Raw genomic sequence first — 21,706 nt, forward strand, 5'->3', positions numbered from 1 at the left:
CAAAGTTACATGAGCAGGTGGCTTAATTCCCTTATCATCAACCTCTATTACATTGATGACTCTCCCTCCATCAGATGCATTGTGCAATGAGGCATTCTCTGAGACTCCTTGAATTTCACTCACAGGCCCCAGGGCATGACTGAGCCCCAGGGGCTCAGAGTGACCCCATAACACATCCTTGGATTTGTTTACTTACTTTCCTGGCTTCACTCTTTCCTACATCCACCTAGCTGAATGTGAGTGAGGCCTTGAGTATGCAGAAAAAACGCCTTCTGAAACCAGGTGTCCGCAAAGGATATTTATCTATTTATCGGCTCAAGGTAGAAAGTATTACAAAAAATATGTGAAAAAAAGAATAACCAGAAACATGCATGATTTGTGAAAAACACTGATCGAGTCATTCAAGAAGCTCCGTGAATTCGAAGACATAAAAGACCTACCTTCATCATAGTCCTGAAAGGGGACCCAGTTTGGGGAGTTAGCCAAACTACCTACATTTTGGCCTCAGTCTGTACTTTCTAACTGATTAAGTTCTCTTAAGACCAGCAAGACTCTGCGTGATTGACCCCAAGATGATGAGCTGACCTTTACTGCCCACCGGCATGTACACAGTGACCTCTGTCCCACATTTTCCTTATATAAACCCGGAAGTATTTCCAGCACTTTGGAGACAGACTTTGGGACTGGTCCTCTGTCTTCCTGGTGGGGCCTCCCTGAAATAAATCCCTTTCTTGTTTCCCCACCACTGGTCTCTCTGCTTTTGGGTTTTGTCGATGGCAAGTGGCCGAACCTGGTCTGCTTGGGAGCCCTGGAGCCGGGCGCTCTTGTGCCCTTGGCCTCTGGTAACAGTCCGTTTGTGGACAGACAAGCTGGGGACAAAATAAAGAAAGCTAGTTGGGGTGACATTTACTATTTCTGGCGGCTTGGTTCTGGCATGCCTTCTCCAAATATTTAACCAATAGTTAAAGTAGTTTTACTTTCAGGTTTGGTTTCTTCTCCTCAATGCTTTTAACTTCCTCAGTCTGTTCTCTTGCTCCGTGGAATGAGGAAACAGAACAAGGGTGAGTTGGGAGACAACTGGAAGCTCATTCTTGAACAGACCAGCAGTGCTGTGGAGCAGGTATGTTCATTTCTAAACTTCCTTTTACAGGTACTTTAGGTTTGGGCTTAAAACCTTAATTTCTGAGATAAATATGGGAACTGAGAAGAGGAATGCAATAGATACATCTAAATATGTAAGATATAAAACCTTGTATTTGAGATTTCCACTTAATGTTGTTTATATATTCTTGCTCTAAAATCTACATATTCAAAAAATCTACGTATTGAAAAAAATCTGAATTACAGAGGAAGCTTAAGACTACAGTGAAATCTTATATGCCATTCACTTAGATTCACCCTGTGGTGATATTTTGTGACATTTGCATTCTCTTTCTAAACAGATGTAGTAGTTTTTCTATTTACATTCTTATTCTGATTATTATTTGGAAGAATAAGTAACAGAGGCCATGACTCTTCCCCACTCTAGCACCTTTATCTTGGGATCCAGACATTCTTCTACTTCCTTTCTTTGGATCCACTTCATTCCCCCACGGCCGCTCCTTCCTCTCCCCTGCCTATTTCCACCACTCCAGGTAAGTCTGTGGTCAGTAAGGACATCCCTGGCCGTCCTACCAATACTTGCAGTGAATTCTCTGGGTATTTAACATAGCTAGCCTCTCCCTGCTTCTGGGCGCTCACTCTGTCTGCATCGCCTCTGAAGCCCCATATTCTCCCAGGACTGCCACCCCTTAAAGTTCCCCAAGGCTTTTCTTCTTTTGTATCCTTAAGCTGAATTAAGTCATCTCAACACATACATAATGCAATTAACCCCTATCACTCACCTATATCTCTTTCCTCAGGATTATTTCTGCTTTACAAATCTACTAGGTGCCCAACATGGGGACCAAGCAAAGAACAGAATATCCATGACACCTTTCTCCTCAAGCTTCGACTTAGTGGGGATAATTCTAATTGTGAGAAACAGTAGAGTATCACCGTTGTTGTCTGTCTAGTTTGAGATGGTGACTGGGAGGTACTGTTAACTCTCCCCTTACCTCCATTCTTCCTTTTTCCCGTACTAATAGGACTCCTGCTTATCTGCCATGCACATCATTTCCCACAATAATGATGGCAATTCCAGCCTCTCTTGCGGTTGTGTACTGGAATACGACTAACCTAAGAAGCAATTTGGTTTATGTAGACATGATGAGTTCGTAAAGGACAGGCCTACCTTCCCCTTGTCTGTTCCCTGCTTAGAATACAAATATGACGACACACTATCTCACACCACAGGCCGCCCCTTATAGATGACAGAGCATATGAGAAAAAGGTTCTGAAGCTTCAATCCTCATGAAACAAAAAGCACATACCATCTCTAGATTACTGACCCTGAATTATGAGGGAGAAATCCATGTAAATTGTTTAGGAGACATTTTTTTCTAATTGCCACAGCTAAGCCTAAGCAATATAGTTATCTTAGTATCACCCTGAGGGCAGGGGCCACAGCTTATGTTTTTATCCAAGCACACAAGCACAATGTGTGGCACATAATAGATGTTCAACCAATGTGTTGAAGAAAAAAAAAAAAAAGCCACAATAAATGGGACTGGAGATCAAGGACTAAAAATATGAAAAGGCATCTTTCCAAAACCTGAGGTGAGCCCTCATCGCAGACTGGTGATACCCAGTGTTTCATCCCTAGCTTCATTAGAGATTTGGAGAATACTGAAGGCAGCACTCTGAAGATGGCCACTCTGCATTCTGGGCCATGGAAAAGTACAGAAGTGCTAATGTATGCATCCTTTCGATAACTCTGAGGCAAGAGAATGACTTTGTGGTCTTATTTTACTGTGAGACTCACTCTTCTGGGTTTGCAAGTTTCCACTGCATCTGAGGACACATCCTGTATGATACATGCTCCTCTCAAAGCTTATATATATAATCTAGAGAAATATAGATTTCTCTATATAGGTATATAAAGAAATATATATATATATAATCTAGGGAAAACTAAATTGTAAACAATTCGTTCCTTAAAGTAGGTGGAATTTTATTTTATTTATTTATTTTTTGAGAGAGATAGAGAGAGAGAGAGAGAGAGAGAGAGAGTGCACCCAAGTTGGGGAGGGCCAGAGGGAGAGGAAGGGAGAGAATCTTAAGCAGGCTCCACGCCCAGTGCAGAGCCTGACATGGGGGCTCTATCCCACAACCCTGAGATCATGACCTGAGCCAAGACCAAGAGTCAGATGCTTAACCAACTGAGCCACCAGGCCCCCAGTAGGTGGAATTTTAATAGGAATAAATATAATCTCATTTACCCTGCCTCAATTGTTCACCTCTTATCTATTTTACTTTTATCAATACAACATCATGCAAGTTTTAGGGTGTAAAACGTGTTGCTTTGATACATTTATATATTGCAACATAATTACCACCTTAGCCTTAGCTAACATCTCTATAGTCACTTAATTATCATATTTGTGTATATGTGTGTGTATGTGCTGGCAACAGTTAAGATCTAGTCTTTTAGAAACTTTGAAGTTTATAATCTGGTATTATTGTCTATAATCATTATGCTGTGCACATCCAGGCCTTATTTATTTACTAGTTGCAAGCTTATACCCTTATAAATGACTAACCTTCAAATTCCCCAAGTCCTAGCCCCTGGTAACCACCATTCTACTGTTTTTTATGAGTTCAATTTTTAAAAAGATTTTATTTATCTGTCAGAGAGAAAGAGAGAGAGTGGCAGACAGAGGGAGAAGCAAGTTTCCTGCTGAGCAAAGAGCCCGATGTGGGGCTCAATCCCAGGACCCTGGGATCATGACCTGAGCCAAAGGCAGACACTTAACTGACTGAGCCACCCAGGCATCCCCAGTTTTTTTTTTAGATTCCACATATAAGTAATATCATACAGTGTTCAACTTACCTCACTTAGCATAATGCCCTCAAGGTCCATATATGCTGTCACAAAAGGCAGCATTTCCTTATTTCTCATGCCTGAACAATATTCCACTGTATATATGTACACAACTTCTTTATCCATTCATCTATTGATGTACATTTAGGCTGTTTCCATCTGGCTAAACTGGCTATTGTCAGTTATGTGGCAATAACACAAGAGTACAGATGTCTCCTTGATATCTTGATTTCAATTCTTTTGGATAAATACCCCCAAGTGGGATTGTTGGATTATATGGTAGTTCTATTTTTAATTTTATGCAACCTCCATACTGTTTTCCATGGTGGCTGAACCAATTTACAATGTACATTCCTACCATCCATGTACAAGTGTTCTCTTATCTCCACATCCTCACTAATAATTATCTCTTGTCTTCTTAATAACAGCCATTCTAACAGGTGTGAGGTGATCTCTCGTTGTGGTTTTAAGATATCCCTGATTTCCCTGATGATGAGTGATGTTCAATATCTTTTCATATACTGCTGGTCATTTGGATGTCTTCTTTGGAAAAATGTCTGTTTAGTTCCTCTACTGATTTTGTAATCGATCAGTTTTTTGTTATTGAGTTGTATGACTGTCAATTGTGTTCTTAATATGCTTCATTGGGAAAGATATCAAAGATATCCAAAAGATACCAGAGCATGTTAACCGAAGGAAGATACTTAAAATTATTAACTGCAGGGCTTGGAAGGAAAACACTAATTTAGTAGGAGGAGATGGGACCAATGAAAAGTTTCAAACTGCTTAAGGTCTTTAAAAAAATGTAGAATTGTAGTTTCTGATTTTGAATCTCACTGATCCCTTAAATTTCCTGCCTCCTTCAGGGCTGGGGATTCTGACGGTGACCTTTACGGACACCTTCCACAGTGGAGCGGTTCCTTGTCTGGACGATGTGGTGATACCCCTGTCCTGGTGTGAGGACTCAGCAGCTCTGCAGAGGGAGATCCCCACAGAAATGGTCCTGGCACTCCCGCACCTAGACCCTGGGGTAGCCCACACAATGCAGCCCTCCCAGGATGATGAGTTCCAGAAGCAGTACCTGGTACTCGGTCTTAATAGTTGATTCTCCATGTTACCCCTTCTACCTAAAGGCTACCTGATTGGCCATAAATTAGCTAGCCTTCATGGTGGAAGGATTTTGATTCTTCTGAGTAAGAGAGTTATAAAGGACACTATTACTCTATTTTATCTCCTTCTCCTCCAAACTCAGACACTTTGTCCAAAGCAAAGTCAGTACAGACGCTCAGATGGCCTCCTTGACTGAATATTGGCAGTTAGCCTACGTGCTTGGAACACGCTTACATTATTTTGAGCTTGCTGCTTTTTCTTTGCACTCTCTCCCACTCACAGCAACCCAAGTTTCTATGAGAAGATTCTGCTACCAGATCATTCTTGATTTTTATTTTGCTTTTAGTTATATTACCGTTAATTATGCCTTGTGGGTACAATCACAGGACATTACAGCTGCAAGGAGCCATTGAGATTACATAATGCAGACTCAACGTGTCACAAGGAAGGCTCGGGGAGTTCAGAAACAGCAGTAGTCTCAATAGAGTAATTCTTTCTGAGATGGTAGTAATTCAAGTTTCTTTTAACAGTAATTCACTGGGTGTCACACGCAACTAATGAATCACTGAACAGTATATCAAAAACTAATGATATACTATATGTTGGCTAATTGAATTTAAATGAAAGAAAAGTAATTCACATACCATAAATTTCATGTATTTAAAATGTACAATTGACAGAAATGTACAAATGTAAATGTACAATGATTTCTTTCACATGGGGAAGGTGGTCTAGGAAATCTTCCTGGAAAGGGAGTGTGACATAAACTGTGAAAGACTTGTACGTACTATCCAGGGTGGGAGGTTACTGGAGAAGCCACAGCAGAAAAAAAGAGCAGTATTCAGTCAAGGATGCCATCTGAGTGTCTACTGATTTTGCTTCAGATAAAGTGTCTGAGTTTGGAGAAAGAAAGCACCCCAGATTGTGTTTATAAAACTGCACATTCTTCTGGAGGCTGGAGGGGCTAGTGAGATAATCAGGATCTTGGAACATTCTATGGGGGCGGGCGGGCGGGCGGAGGAGCAACTAGGAAATGCTAATCAGTTTTTTTCTCAGACTATTTCAATGGAAGTTCAGGTTTGACTTGCCTGATATGTCTTTGCCCTTTGTGGTCCCCAGGACTTGCTGCAGATGAAGAATGAACTAGAAGAAACCTGTAAGAAGAAGGATGAGCTTCTCCGTGATGCACAAAGAGCCTTAGCAGGTGTGGGGAGGGCTCAGCGCATGATGGGGCAGGAGGTTCCTGCCATGCCCTCAGTGCACCTACCCTGGCAGGAAGATCTTCCTGAAGCAAGGAGTTTCCTCTCCTTCTGTGGAATGCACACTCTGCTAAATCTGAAAATAACAAGGCAGGGTGTGGTTGCTCATCAGCTGGGCGGTCAGGGCCTTTCCCAGCATGTTCTCAAACCTGCCCTCCAGGTGTGGTCACCAGTTGAATTCAGACATTTCCCTCTGCTCTTTCAAGACAGTATGGTGTCTGAGAGAGTGGGGGGTTGTGGGACAGGGGGCTGTAGTCGCTTTCAGGCTTAACCTCTGTTATCTTTCCTCTCTGAATGAAAATCTTCCTGGGGCAGAGGAGCAGGACAAAAGAGAGACAGTGGAGAGAGAAAAGCAGCTTCTTGAGAAAAACTGTGAAGATCTGCAGCAAAAGTTAATGCTTTTAGAAATAACTCTCAAGGAAACCAGGATCCAATTGAAAAAGGAGAGGAAAGAGAGAGAAGACCTTCAGAGAGAGCAGGATGAGAGGATTCGGAGGCTTGAGGTAAGCCTGGCCTGGGACCTGGCAGGGACTGCAGAACAAAGCCCTGAGAAACCCCAGGAAGGGAGGGTTGAAAGTTAGAGTGAAGTCAGAGAGAGAAGCACCACTGTCGTTTACTGCATTTGATTCACTACACGCCCTGAATTTGTCACGGGCTGTGTCGAGGGTGTTCACACTGAGTTTCTGGAGAGTCCGGTAAGAACTTGGTAGCTCCAAGCATTTACAGAAGATAAATAACCTTCCCAGAGCGTGTGCTGCTCTTCTGAAGGATTCCTGGAGGATCGCACAGAGCAATAGTAGATGGGGTCCCCACGTTTATCGCATAGATATCCTAACCGGGTTTTTGTGATAGAAGCAGCAATTGGTTCACTTTCCCAAGGTTACTGCCAGTTCTCAGGCACCCTACTCACCCAATGACCCTAAGAGAGATCTTTGCTGACCTAAAACTATCAGCTATGTACAGACTCTGAAATGAGGGGGCCTGACAGCCCCTAACCTGCAGCTATCTCCCAGTCAGGATGGCCTGCCCGAGTCAGCACATAGCACACAGGGAATTCTCTCTTCTCCCATCTGGAAGTGTCTGTATCAGATTTCTAAACCGGCTTAGAAGTTCCCATTATTTCTAAGATGTGGATGAGCATTTGTGCCATTCAGATCAGAGCATCATTTGAGCTAGAATATCTCACAACAATTGTCCTTATGCCTGTTTCGCACCTTGCAAAATGATGGATGAATATAAATAAGGTTGTACTATGTTTCTTCTCATTTCCCAACCCTAAACCAGGAGATATTCCTGCTATCAGTGATCTAAGAAGAGAGAATACATTAAAAAGGAAAATGCAGATAATTTTATAAACTGTTAATATAAAACCTTATTCCTGAAAGTTTGGAGTTTTTAAATGTTTTCCTTTTATGAATATATCACCCGCTTTTCAGGCCCAAATGAACATTATCACTGCAAATAAGCAAAATGCTAAAAATTACTGCATTTCAAAGACAACGGCAAATGATAGCGAAGAATACAGTTCAGAGACTTCATGGTGGTCTAAAATTTGCAAGCTGATACAAGAGATGTATTTCCTAATTACCAAGTTTTTCTGTTGTGGATAATTTCAGGTAATTTTTATAAGTTTTCATAACAGGTTTCTGATATAGCTTATTTTTACATGTATGCACCTTTTCTGTTTTGTGGCAAAATTTTAGTAGAAAGATATAAAATACTACTATAGGGCATCAATGCCTGGCAAACAAAAGATATAGTCAATGTGGCTGGATAGTTAATTCAAATGGACATGGAAATACGGATTTGAAGAAAAAGAGGTCAGATCTGTATTATCCTGGAAAAGAAACATATTGGAATATATTTATCAAAAAATGCTAAATCCTTCTGAAAGTCGCACATGAATCATTACACAAATGGATATCCATGCTGTGTTCTTGAGTAGGACAGGCCGGTTCCATATGCAAATCAATTCTTAGTTCACTTATAAATTTCATGTGTTCTGAATTAAAATTTCAGGAAGGTTAATTGTAAAATTTAAATGGAGCTGATCAAAAACAAAATAAAAAAGCCAAGACAATTCAGAAGAGGTACAATGAAATTTATAGAACTGCAGTAATTAGAACAGTGTGTCAACTGAGCATGAAGACACAACAACAGAACACACTGCATAGTCTAAAAGTAGAACCCCACCATATATAGGAATTAACTGCATGTGAAAAGTGTTACTTCAAATTAGTGGGAGAGTATGAATTGTACAATACCTGTTGTCAAACTGGACAGCTGTGCAGAATGAAAGGGTGATTAGATCTATTGTAAATTTTGCACAAAGTGAATTCCAGCTTGACCTCAGATTAAACATGAAAAAACTGCATAAAATCAGTAAATGGCAGATAATTTATGAATAATCTTGGAACATCAAATTTATTTTTAAATGCCATAAAACCTGAAGACATGAAAGTACTGACAAAACTACATAAAAAATAAAGATAAAATTTGTTGTGGTCAAAAAGAACCTAAAGAAACTCAGAAGCCAAAAATGTTCTCAAGACAGCCTTGATTTATGTCAGAGAAAAGAGCTGATTTTATAACTTATATATCATAAAGAGCCACAAGTCAAAAAAATGGGCAAACTCTGAGTAGATAGCTTATAGAAAAGATGTTCAAGTAACTCAAAATAAGAGAAATGAAACTAAAACCATGAGATGTAGTGTTTCACTTCATATGCTATCAAACCGCATTACCAATGTTTCTGAAAACATGTCCTTTCATGGGAGTCCAAATGGTATAATATCTATTGCAAATTGTGTCTAATATTTCTTAAGTTTTAATAGATGTCCATTTTGGCCCCACAGGTTCAGTTTTAAGGCATACATGCACTCTCTCTCATACTCATACAGTAAGAAAAATTATGTATTTATAAGATGTCCACTGCAGCACTCACTATAACTTTAAAGACAGGACCTACTTATATGTTCATCTATATGGGAGTGGTAATATAAGTTTTAGCACACTTATACAATGGAATATTATATAGCCAGAAAATTGAGAAACAGAGCACTATTTGTAATGTGGGGAAAGTGGGGTGCAAACCAACAGGAATAGTGGCACTCATATATACTTGTATGTATACCCTTAGATGATCTCTGGAGTAACATGAGGAACTAGTAATGTTGGTTCCTTCTAAAAAACAGGGATGATGGTGGTGGTGGTGGTAATAGGGAATTTTGCATTCTTAGAAAAGCATCAGCCAGTTCAAAGGAGAGGTCTGATAGTGAGGTCCCAAACTAGAAAAAACAAAACGTGAATCCTAATCTTGTTTGTATTATGGAGTTGATTTCTACTTGCTCAAATTCTTTGAAAAATGAGATATAAAGTATGATGTGATTCTGAAATCCCAGCTGGTGTCTTTCACTTTCTAGCTGCAATTTATAGTTTTAGGTGTTAGGGGACAGTGGGTCTGCAGTGTATCTTTGGTGTTTTTGGACTTTCCTTTCAGCTGACTTAATATTTGCACGCTATGCTTTTGTTATAATGAATTACTTCCAGTTGCACAAGCTTGACAGGTTACCCCTTTATTCTAGATAGCTGTGCACAGTATTTGGACTTCTTCAAATAACCTCTTTTACTGATCCTCACCTTCATTTTGCAGGCTGGTTTCTCCTTGAAGTCTTGGATTTCCTGAATCCCTGAAACTGGGTTGTGTGGCCCTCCTTTGTACTCGCATTGCACCTGCAGCATGATTTTGAAAATTTACATTACCCATTTACTCTGTCTCACTGGTGATGCCTTGCTACCAAGGACTAGTTTATCTTTGTCACTGTAATCTTAGCTCCTACTTCTATGTCCAGCACTCGATCAGGAGGTGGAAAATGTTGGCTGAATAAAGTTTCCCACTTTCTATATCCTCATTATGACAGATGCTTCAAAACACTCTTAAAACAAAGGGTGTAGTTTTTGATATGGAGAACAAAGGCAAAAGGAAATGTAGACGAAATTAAATTTCCTTATAACTTGCAGCCCACTGACAAATACTTGAGGCAGGCAGGTATTTGGAACTCCAGGAACTCCCAACTGTCTTAAAGCTTTGCTAGAGGCAAAATGCTACCTTAGCTTGACAATAGCCAGGCCTCCAGGATCCTGTAATGTTAGGAGTTAGTTGGAAAGTTAGGTGGTCAGGGCCTGGGTCCCCAACAAGAAGATATGGAGCCAGGACAGCTAAAATAAAACAGCACTAATATCCTGTTTTTGCAGCTTAGACAGGACTGTACTAGCATTCTGTTTTATGCCTTTGCAGAAATGACTTCTGCAAAACGTCCTAAAATAAAACCATAAAGCATTTGTCACCATCACGGGCAAGGAGCAGTTAAAACCTAAGCCCCCAGAAGTCAGACAAAAAAAGAAAAAAAAAAAAGACAATCAGCACATTGACATTAACTTAATAGGCAGAAAGAAAGTTTGAAGCCCCACGACCAAGAGCTGAGGGCATTAAGGGGATACAAAATCCTGTAACAATTGGAAACTGGAACTGAATACATGGTGAATCAGCTCTTTTCTCAGGAAGAACATTGTGGCAAGTCTCAGCATGTATGTCCTCACAGCCCTATTTTCCAGGAACTGCAGTCCCAATTCACTCTACCCACTTCATATTAGGATCTTTAAAACTGATGTGATTTGATGTGGCGGTCAGGAGCAAACAGCCAAGAAAGAATTCTTAAGACGTTTTTGGTGCAAAAAAAAAAAAGGGTGGTTTTATTAAAGCATGGGGACAGGACCCATGGGCAGAAAGAGCTGTACTGGGAATGTGAGGAGTGACCGATTATATACTTTTAAATTGGGAGGGGTAGAGACAAAGGAAGTTTCCAAAAGGATTTTCATATGTTAAAGAAGACTTAACTGTTGCAGGAATTCTCTGCCTTTAGTGCCCACAGTTCTTGGTCACCCCACTTCAAAGAATGGTGGGCAGCAAAGTTTACTGAACGATAGTACAAAACTCCCAGAGAGGGAGGGCATACCCAAGAGGGTTGCCCCTGGAGTTTCTAAGTTTAGGGTTTTTTATGAGCTCTTTTGTGGAACTTCCTTAAACAATCAAGGCGTGCTGAGTTGTGCCAATCAGGGCTTTGGTCAAGTACCTGTCTACCTATTAGGTTAATGTCCACATGCTGATGATCCTTTTTTGCTGACATCTGGGGGCTTAGGTCTTAACTTCTCCTTGCCCATGACACTGACAAATGCTTCTGTGGTTAATTGCCTTACTTTAGGATGTAATGCAGAAGTCATTTCTGCAAGGGCTGCAAAGCAGAATGTCAGTGCAAAACAGGATGTCAGTGCTGTTTTATTTTAGCTGTCCTGACTCCATATTTTCTTGTTCAGGACTCTGGCCCTGACTACCTTACTGTCCAACTAACTCCTAACACTGTGACAACCACTCACAAATAATATCACTCACTTTTGACTCCCAGGTCAATTGTGAGGTTTAAATTTTAAAAGAACATATGAAAAGATGCTCAACATCACTCATCATCAGGGAAATGAAAATCAAAACCACAAGAAGATATCACCTCACACCTGTCAAAATAGCCACAAGTAAGAACACAGGAAACAACAGATGTTGGTGAGGATGTGGAGAAAAACGAACCCTCTTGCACTGTTGGTGGGAATGCAAATTGGTGTAGCCACTGTGGAAAACAGTATGAAGGTTCCTCAAAAATTAAAAATAGAACCACCATATGATCCAGTAATCACACTACTTGGTATTTATCCCCAAAATATAAAAACCCTAATTCAAAGGGATACATGCACCCCTATGTTTATTGCAGTATTATTTACAACAGCCAAACTATGGAAGCTGCCCAAGTGTCCATTGGTAGATGAATAGATCAAGAAGATGTGGTATGTGTGTGTATGTATGTATGTATGTATGTGTGTGTGTGTGTGTGTGTGTGTGTAATGGAATATTATTCATCCATAAAAAAGAATAAAATCTTGCCATTTGCAATGACAGAGATGGAGCTAGAGAGTATAATGCTAAGCAAAATAAGTCAGAGAAAGACAAATAACATATGATATCACTCATATGCGGAATTTAAGAAACAAAACAAGTAAAGAAAAAAAAAAAGAGAGAGAGACAAACCAAGAATCAAACTCTTAACCATAAAGAACAAACTGATGGTTACCAGAGGGGAGGTAGGTGAGGAGGTGAGTGAAATAGGTGATGGGGATTAAAGAGTATACTTATTATGATGAAAAGGAAGGGAGGGAGGGAGGGAGGGAGGGAGGGAGGGAGGAAGGAAGGAAGGGAGGGAGGAAGGAAGGGAGGGAGGGGAGGAAGGAAGGAGGCAAGGAAGGGAGGGAGGGAGGGAGGGAGGGAGGGTGGGAGGGAGGGAGGGAGGGAGGGAGGGTGGAAGGGAGGGAGGGAGGGAGGGAGGGAGGAAGGAGACAAGGAAAGGAGGGAGGAAGGAAGGAAGGAAGGGAGGAAGGAAGGAAGGAAGGAAGGGAGGGAGGGAGGGAGGGAGGGAGAGAGGATGGAAGGAAGGAAGGAAGGGAGGGAGGGAGGGAGGGAGGGAGGATGGAAGGAAGGAAGGAAGGAAGGAAGGGAGGGAGGGAGGGAGGGAGGGAGGAAGGAAGGAAGGAAGGAGGCAAGGAAGGGAGGGAGGAAGGGAGGGAGGGAGGAAGGAGGCAAGGAAGGGAGGGAGGAAGGGAGGGAGGAAGGAAGGAAGGGAGGGAGGGAGGGAGGGAGGGAGGAAGGAAGGAAGGAAGGAAGGAAGGAAGGAAGGAAGGAAGGGAGGGAGGGAGGGAGGGAGGGAGGGGGCAAGGGAGGAAAAACAGTAAATAAAATTTTACAAAATATGAGTTCCTCAGAAAAACATTTTAAAAGAAAAATCTCTTAATCATGGAAATGTCTCACATCCATCCTGTTCCTTCAGGTGGATGAGGTTCAATTTCTTACTGAACTAACCTCCAGGGAATCACTGTGAGAGCCTTCATCTACTCCCCACTGAGAGGGCCAAGAGGTCTCAGTCCTGCCCTTTGGGAAGACTGTGAGGTCAGGATGCAACCATGAACCCAAGCCATGGAGATAAAAGCTCAAATGTTCCCAAACAAAAGCCATGGAGATAAAAGCTCATGCAGCCACGTCTCCCCTACGGGTAACACCCAGAGGTCTGTGCCCCTACTTGGTGTTCATGGTAATATCTCAGCTGTGTCATCAGCTGAGTAGAAGGGGCCAAGGGTCGGGGCCAATCTCCCCTTCCCCATGAACTTACCGTGACCTGCACCTTCCTCCCCCTCAGGGCCAGTCATTGACAGGCCTGGGCCCCTATGGAACTCGAGCTGTTTTTATCAGAAAACACTGCAAGTATGAAGAAACCTGCTACCCACACTTATTCAAAGCTCTTTGAGGGAAACAGGAGATTATTCTGCCTAAGAAAAAGATTTATAGTGAACAATGGAAGAGATCATAAGTTGTATAATTAATCACAGAAAAGATAGTAACGCCATTCTATAAAACTTGATCCCTTGAAGAGTTGCTAAAGTTCATTCCAGTTGTTGTGGTTCAAGCTCATCCCTTTCCTTTGCTAGGCTTCCAGCACTTAGGATACATGCCCAGCATATAGGAGGAACTTCACAAGTAATTGTTAAATATATGAAAAAATACAAAGTTTTCTTCAGTCTTTTTCCCTCACACATCTGAAGATGTGGGACTCATACAACCACTCTTGCATGATTTTTAGAGCTATGAAAATTCTGGTTCTTTGGCCACTTCTTATGTAAAGCATACTCTCCCTCTGCCAGTCTGCCTGTAGCCTGCCTCTTGGCTACTACCTTTTTACCTGAAAGAATAAACTGTAGAATTCCTCACTGAATTTACTTACAATAGAATTACCTCAGCTCTGGGAGGCCATAAACTCTTCCCAGAGTCAAAGAACCATGCAAATACCCAGAGCAGGGATTAAGTTGAGATGTCTGAAGGGAGCAGGGAGAATTGACAGGTCCCCACATAAGTGGGATTCCTTGGCCCTTTCAGGGTCTGATGGAGAAAAACAGAGCAGACAGGCCAAAGAGAAAGCCCAAGTAAGATGATGATTTAAATCAAATATATCAGTGAATACCATGAATGTAAATGAATGATATGCTTCACTTAAGAGGTAAAGATCATCTTGTTTAATAACAAACCACATGCTAGATAGAAAAGAATAATAGGAAATATGAAAATATAGAAACATAAGAAGTAAAAGAATGTAAATGATGTACTATTGATGAAGGAGCAAAAGGCAAGTTGAGGGCAAAGTACAAGCTAACAGCCCACCGACCCCCCAGGTTGGATATATGGGACATTCCCCAGTCACTCCTAGCTGCCCTAGAACAAAGCAAAGGAAAGGGAAAAATAAATGGTTAACTGATAGAGATCATAGTCATGCAGGACAGGAGTCAGTTTGAAACGGCCTTAATGATTTACAAGAAAAAAAAGTAATCTCCAGAAATCTATAGACCCAATTTCTTGGAGCCCTAACCTCACTCTCTCCTGCCCTCCTCCATAGTATAGAAAATCTTATATAATTAGTTATTCCTCACAACCCCATTGCAGCTCTCTGCCCACAGGTCCTGTCCTCGTGCTATAATAAAACCACCTTTTTGCACCAAAGACATCTCAAGAACTCTTTCTTGGCCATTGGCTCAAAGATCCTACTCCAAGCCACATCAGTATGTTACACCAGACAAAGAAAAGCATCGATAACCAACTTTATATTGAATAAGTAGGCTTTACACCAAAGGAAAAATAAAAGACCAAACTGAAAAGCGTCACTTCATAATAGCAGCTAAGTTTATCAGAATAATGTACAAATTGAAAACAGCTTCTAATAACATAGCCTCAAATGTGTAAGAAAACAGAACTTATATAGAACTTTATGGAGAACAGACATATTCATAATCATCACGAGAGATTTTTATCACATCTTTCAGTAACTCAGAAAAAATGCAGACCAAATACATCAAAAAAGTTAGAAAAACTGATTAACAAATGTGGCTTATTGTATTAATAAACAGACCTAAACCCAAAGAAGTAGAATAAGCATTACCTCAAAGTACACTTGGAACTTTCCCATAAAATTTACCTGTACTCATGGCAGAGCAAGATGGCAGAGGAGTAGGAGACCTGGATTTCATCTTGTCCCAGGAATTCAGCTGGATAGGGATCAAACTGTTCTGAACACCTATGAACTCAACAGGAGACCGAAGAAAAGAAAACCAACAACTCTCTGAACAACAGGGTGACCACTTTCTGGAAGGTAGGACGTGCGGAGAAGTGAATCCGAGGCGATATTCGGGAGAATAGACAACGGGGGACGGAGCCTCTGACAGCCGCTACTGGCAAGTGATAGAGCAGCTGAGCACAAAATCGGAACTTTTACAAGTCAGCTCCGCTGAGGGACGTCGCTCCAGTGGCTAAGTGGGGGGTGGAACCCTTGCGGGACAGTGTGGTCACAGGACCCTCAGGGTCACAGAAAAAACGGGGCTGCCTGAGTGCGGCAGAGCTCCCAGGTATCAGAGCGGGGAAGCCGGCTGCAGAGACGGAGCCAAGGCACAGGCTCTCACTCGGGGTTGCCATAAATCGTAATCTGTGGCACAGTCGGGCCACTGCTCTTCCAGCAAGGACACAACAAGACAGATCTGGGAAGACTCCACTTCCTCCCCCGGGAGGAGCGGCGCGGGAGCGCACCGCAGGGATCTGCTGGATTTGGAGACTCCACACGGGGTCAGGTGCCAGAGATAGAAACACTCGGTCACAGGCCGGGTGAGCATGGAGTACAGCTGGAGACCGGGGACACGGAAGTGACTGACTGCTTTTCTCTGGGGGCGCACTGAGGAGCGGGGCCCTGAGTTCTCGGCTCCTCTGGGACGGATATTGGGAGGCTGCCATTTTCACTCTCGTCCTCCAAAGCTGAACTGAAAGCTTGTAGGGAACAAAAGCTCCCGAGAGCAAACCCAAGCAGATTACTTAGCCCAGACCAGCAAGGGGGTGGGGGCAATTCTGCCTCCAGCAAGGACATTTGGGAACCACAGCAACAGGCCTATCCCCCAGAAGATCAGCACGAACAGCCAGCCAAAATCAAGTTTACCGATCAATGAGAATGGCAGAACTCCAGCGCTAGGGGAATACTGCACGTAGAATTCATGGCTTTTTTACCATGATTCTTTAGTCTTTCAAAGTTAAATATTTTTAACTGTTTTTTTTTTAATTTTTCTTTTTCCCGATTTCAACCAACATCTTAATTATCCCTTTTTTAAAACACATTTTTATTTTTCATTTTTAGAGTCATATTCTATCCCTTCATAGTAGTTACCCTTATTTTTGGCATATATATATAAGTTGTTCTCTATTTAAAATTTTGAGATACAATTTCTTCTAACAGATCAAAATATACCCTAAATTTCTAGTGTATGGCTTTGTTCTACTCTCCTGCCTGAACACATTCTCTCCCTTCTTTTTTTTTTAAATCCTCTTCTTTCTTTTTTCAAACAACTTATCAATTCCTATTATAAAATCTTTTATACTTTTCATCTTGACACTCATATTCCATCCCTTCATCGTATTAACGCTTATTTTTGTACATATATAAGTTTTTCTTTCTTTAAAATTTTGGGAGGTACTTTCTTCTAAGAGACCAAAATACACCCAAAATATAGTGTGTGGCACTGATCTATGCACCAGTCTGATCATATTTGATCATATTCTGGTTTTTTTTGGTTCAGTTTTTGTTTGTTTTTATCTTTTTCTTTTTCTTTTTCTTTTTTCTTTCTTTCCCTTTCTTTTCCCCTGGTTTCAGGTCTTTTCTGATTTGTTTAGAGTATCTTTTCAGGGGACGTTGTTACCCTGTTAGCATTTTGTTCTCTCATTCATCTGTTCTCCTCTGGACAAAATGACAAGACGGAAAAAATCACCTCAACAAAATAAATAAGAGGCAATACCGACTGCCAGGGACCTACTCAATACGGACATTAGTACGATGTCGGAACTAGAGTTCAGAATGATGATTTTAAAGATACTAGCTGGGCTTGAAAAAGCATGGAGGTTATTAGAGAAACCCTTTCTGGAGAAATAAAAGAACTAAAATCTCACCAAGTCGAAATCAAAAAGGCTATTAATGAGGTGCAATCAAAAATGGGGGCTCTATTAGGATAAATGAGGCAGAAGAGAGAATTAGCGATATAGAAGACCAAATGATGGAAAATAAAGAAGCTGAGAAAAAGAGAGATAAACAACTACTGGACCACGAGGGCAGAATTCGAGAGATAAGAGATACCATAAGACAAAACAACATTAGGATATTGGGATCCCAGAAAAAGAAGAAAGAGAGAGAGGGGCAGAAGGTATATTGGAGCAAATTATAGCAGAGAACATCCCTAATGTGGGGAAGGAAACAGGCATCAAAATCCAGGAGGCACAAAGAACCCCTCTCAAAAATCAATAAAAATAGGTCAACACCCCGACATCTAATAGTAAAACTTACGAGTCTCAAGAGATGAAGAGAAAGTCCTGAAAGCAGCTCAGGAGAAGAGATATGTAACCTACAATGCTAGAAACATTAGATTGGCAACAGACCTATCCATAGAGACCTGGCAGGCCAGAAAGGATGGGCATGATATATTCAGAGCACTAAATGAGAAAAATATGCAGCCAAGAATACTATATCCAGCTAGGCTGTCACTGAAAATAGAAGGAGAGATAAAAAGCTTCCAGGACAAACAAATACTAAAGGAATTTGCAAACACGAAACCAGCCCTCCAAGAAATATTGAAAGGGGTCCTCTAAGCAAAGAGAGAGCCTAAAAGCAACATAGACCAGAAAGGAACACAGATAATATATAGCAACAGTCATCTTACAGGCAATACAGTGGCACTAAATTCATATATTTCAATAGTTACCCTGAATGTAAATGGGCTAAATGCCCCAATCAAAAGACACAGGCTATCAGATTGGATAAAAAAACAAGACCCATTGATATGCTGTCTGCAACAGACTCATTTTAGACACAAAGACACCCCCAGATTGAAAGTGACGGGGTGGAAAACCATTTACCATGCTAATGGACACCAAAAGAAAGCTGGGGTGGCAATCCTTATATCAGACAAATTAGATTTTAAACCAAAGACTATAATAAGAGATGAGGAAGGAGATATATCCTACTTTAAAGGGTCTATCCAACAAGAAGATTTAACAATTCTAAATATCTATGCCCCTAACATGGGAGCAGCCAATTATATAAGCCAATTAATAACAAAAGCAAAGAAACACATCAACAACAATACAATAATATTGGGGCACTTTAACACCCCCCTGACTGAAATGGACAGATCATCTAAGCAAAAGATCAACAAGGAAATAAAGACTTTAAATGACACACTGGACCAAATGGAATTCACAGACATATTCAGAACATTCCATCCCAAAGCAACAGAACACACATTCTTCTCTAGTGCCCATGGCACATTCTCCACATTCTCCAGAACAGATCACATCCTAGGTCACAAATTAGGTCTCAACTGGTACCAAAAGACTGGGATCATTCCCTGCATATTTTTGGACCACAATGCTTTGAAACTAGAACTCAATCACAAAAGGAAAGTCAGAAAGAACCCAAATACATGGAGGCTAAAGGGAATCCTACTAAAGAATGAGTGGGTTAACCAGGAAATTAAAGAAGAATTAAAAAATTCATGGAAACCAATGAAAATGAAAACACAACTGTTCAGATGTTTGGGATAAAGCAAAGGCAGTCCTAAGAGGAAAGTATATAGCAATACAAGCCTTTCTCAAGAAACAAGAAAGGTCTCAAATACACAACCTAACCCTACACCTAAAGGAGCTGGAGAAAGAACAGCAAATAAAGCCTAAACCCTGCAGGAGAAGAGAAATAACAAAGGTCAGAGCAGAAATCAATGAAACAGAAACCAAAAGAACAGTAGAACAGATCAATGAAACTAGGAGCTGGTTCTTTGAAAGAATTAACAAGATTGATAAATCCCTGGCCAGAGTTATCAAAAACAAAAGAGAAATGACCCAAATCAACAAAATAATGAATGAAAGAGGAGAGATCACAACCAACACCAAAGAAATACAAACAATTATAAGAACATATTATGAGCAACTATACGCCAGCAAATTAGATAACCTGGAAGAAATGGATGCATTCCTAGAGATGTATCAACAACCAAAACTGAACCAGGAAGAAAGAGAAAACCTGTACAGACCTATAACCACTAAGGAAATTGAAGGAGTCATCAAAAATCTCCCAAAAAACAAAAGCCCAGGGCCAGATGGCTTCCCGGGGAAATTCTATCAAACATTTAAAGAAGAATTAATACCTACTCTTCTGAAACTGTTCCAAAAATAGAAATGGAAGGAAAACTTCCAAACTCGTTTTATGAGGCTACCTTGATCCCAAACCAGACAAAGACCCCATCAAAAAGGAGAACGACAGACCAATATCCTTGATGAACACAGATGCAAAAATTCTCACCAAAATACTAGCCAATAGGATCCAACAGTACATTAAACGGATTATTCACCATGACCAAGTGGGATTTATCCCTGGGCTGCAAGGTTGGTTCAACATCTGCAAATCAATCAATGTGATACATTAATAAAAGAAAGAAATATTAAGAAAGAGAAGAAATATTAATACATTAATAAAAGAAAGAACAAGAATCACATGATCCTCTGAATAGATGCAGAAAAAGCATTTGACAAAGTACAGCATCCTTTCTTGATCAAAACTCTTCAGAGTATAGGGATAGAGGATACATACCTCAATATCATAAAAGCCATCTATGAAAAACCCACAGCGAATATCATTCTCAATGGGGAAAAACTGAGAGCTTGCCCCCTAAGGTCAGGAACATGGCAGGGATGTCCACTATCACCACTGCTATTCAACATAGTATCAGAAGTCCTAGCCACAGCAATCAGACAACAAAAAGAAATCAAAGGCATCCAAATTGGCAAAGAGGAAGTCAAACTCTCACTCTTTGCAGATGATATGATACTTTATGTGGAAAACCCAAAAGACTCCACCCCAAAACTGCTAGAACTCATACAGGAATTCAGTAAAGTGGCAAGATACAAAATCAATGCACTGAAATCAGTGGCATTCCCATACACCAACAAGTCTGAAGAAAGAGAAATTAAGGAGTCGATCCCATTTACAATTGCACCCAAAACCATAAGATACCTAGGAATAAATCTAACCAAAGAGGCAAAGGATCTGTACTCAGAAAACTATAAAATACTCATGAAAGAAATTGAGGAAGACACAAAGAAATGGAAAAATGTTCCATGCTCATGGAATGGAAGAACAAACATTGTGAAGATGTCAATGCTACCTAGAGTAATCTACACATTCAATGCAATCCCCATCAAAATACTGTCAATTTTTTTCAAAGAAATGGAACAAATAGTCCTAAAATTTGTATGGAACCAGAAAAGACCTTGAATAGCCAGAGGAATGTTGAAAAAGAAAAGCAAAGCTGGCGGCATCACAATTCCGGACTCCCAGCTCTATTACAAAGCCGTCATCATCAAGACAGTATGGTACTGGCACAAAAACAGACACATAGATCAATGGAACAGAATAGAGAGCCCAGAAATGGACCCTCAACTCTATGGTCAACTAATCTTCGACAAAGCAGGAAAGAATGTCCAGTGGAAAAAAGACAGCCTCTTCAACAAATGGTGTTGGGAAAACTGGACAGCCACATGCAGAAGAATGAAACTGGACCATTTCCTTACACCACACACAAAAATAGACTCCAAATGGTTGAAAGACCTCAATGTGAGACAGCAGTCCATCAACATCCTAAAGGAGAACACAGGCAGCAACCTCTTCGACCTCAGCCGCAGCAACTTCTTCCTAGACACATCGCCAAAGGAAAGGGAAGTAAGGGCAAAAATGAACTACTGGGACCTCATCAAGATAAAAAGCTTTTGCACAGCAAAAGAAACAGTCCACAAAACCAAAAGACATCCAACAGAATGGGAGAAGATATTTGCAAATGACATATCAGATAAAGGGCTAGTATCCAAAATCTATAAATAACTTCTTAAACTCAATACCCAAAGAACAAATGATCCAATCAAGAAATGGGCAGAAGACATGAACAGACATTTTTCCAAAGAAGACATCCAAATGGCCAACAGACACATGAAAATGTGCTCAACATCACTTGGCATCAGGGAAATCCAAATCAAAACCTCAATGAGATATCACTTCACAGCAGTCAGAATGGCTAAAATTAACAAGTCAGGAAACGATGAGATGTTGGCGGGGATGCGGAGAAAGGGGAACCCTCCTACACTGTTGGTGGGAATGCAAGC

General features: G+C 40.8%; 2 protein-coding genes across 3 annotated transcripts in view; one reads left to right on the forward strand and one right to left on the reverse strand.

Moving 5' to 3' along the window:
• Positions 1 to 21,706, reverse strand: part of LOC148164506 (uncharacterized) — a 276,999-nt gene that overhangs the window by 177,186 nt on the left and 78,107 nt on the right. The gene's annotated exons all lie outside the window — the stretch shown is intronic.
• Positions 984 to 10,241, forward strand: LOC114208333 (uncharacterized). Of its 2 annotated transcripts, none has more exons than XM_028102387.2 (7): positions 984 to 1,120; positions 1,529 to 1,634; positions 4,828 to 4,961; positions 6,191 to 6,275; positions 6,646 to 6,833; positions 7,767 to 7,946; positions 9,983 to 10,241. In XM_028102387.2, the coding sequence occupies exons 1-6, from the start codon at positions 1,043 to 1,045 to the stop codon at positions 7,938 to 7,940; spliced, it is 765 nt and encodes a 254-aa protein (XP_027958188.1). In that variant the 5' UTR covers positions 984 to 1,042; the 3' UTR covers positions 7,941 to 7,946; positions 9,983 to 10,241. The 2 variants fall into 2 exon arrangements, with proteins under 2 accessions (XP_027958188.1, XP_027958187.1); XM_028102386.2 differs by having other exon boundaries at positions 989 to 1,120; positions 4,828 to 5,045.

This window comes from Eumetopias jubatus, unplaced genomic scaffold, assembly GCF_037043125.1.
Source record: "Eumetopias jubatus isolate StellerSeaLion01/CBP00866 unplaced genomic scaffold, mEumJub1_p1.0 scaffold_4, whole genome shotgun sequence".
Lineage (NCBI taxonomy): Eukaryota > Metazoa > Chordata > Mammalia > Carnivora > Otariidae > Eumetopias > Eumetopias jubatus.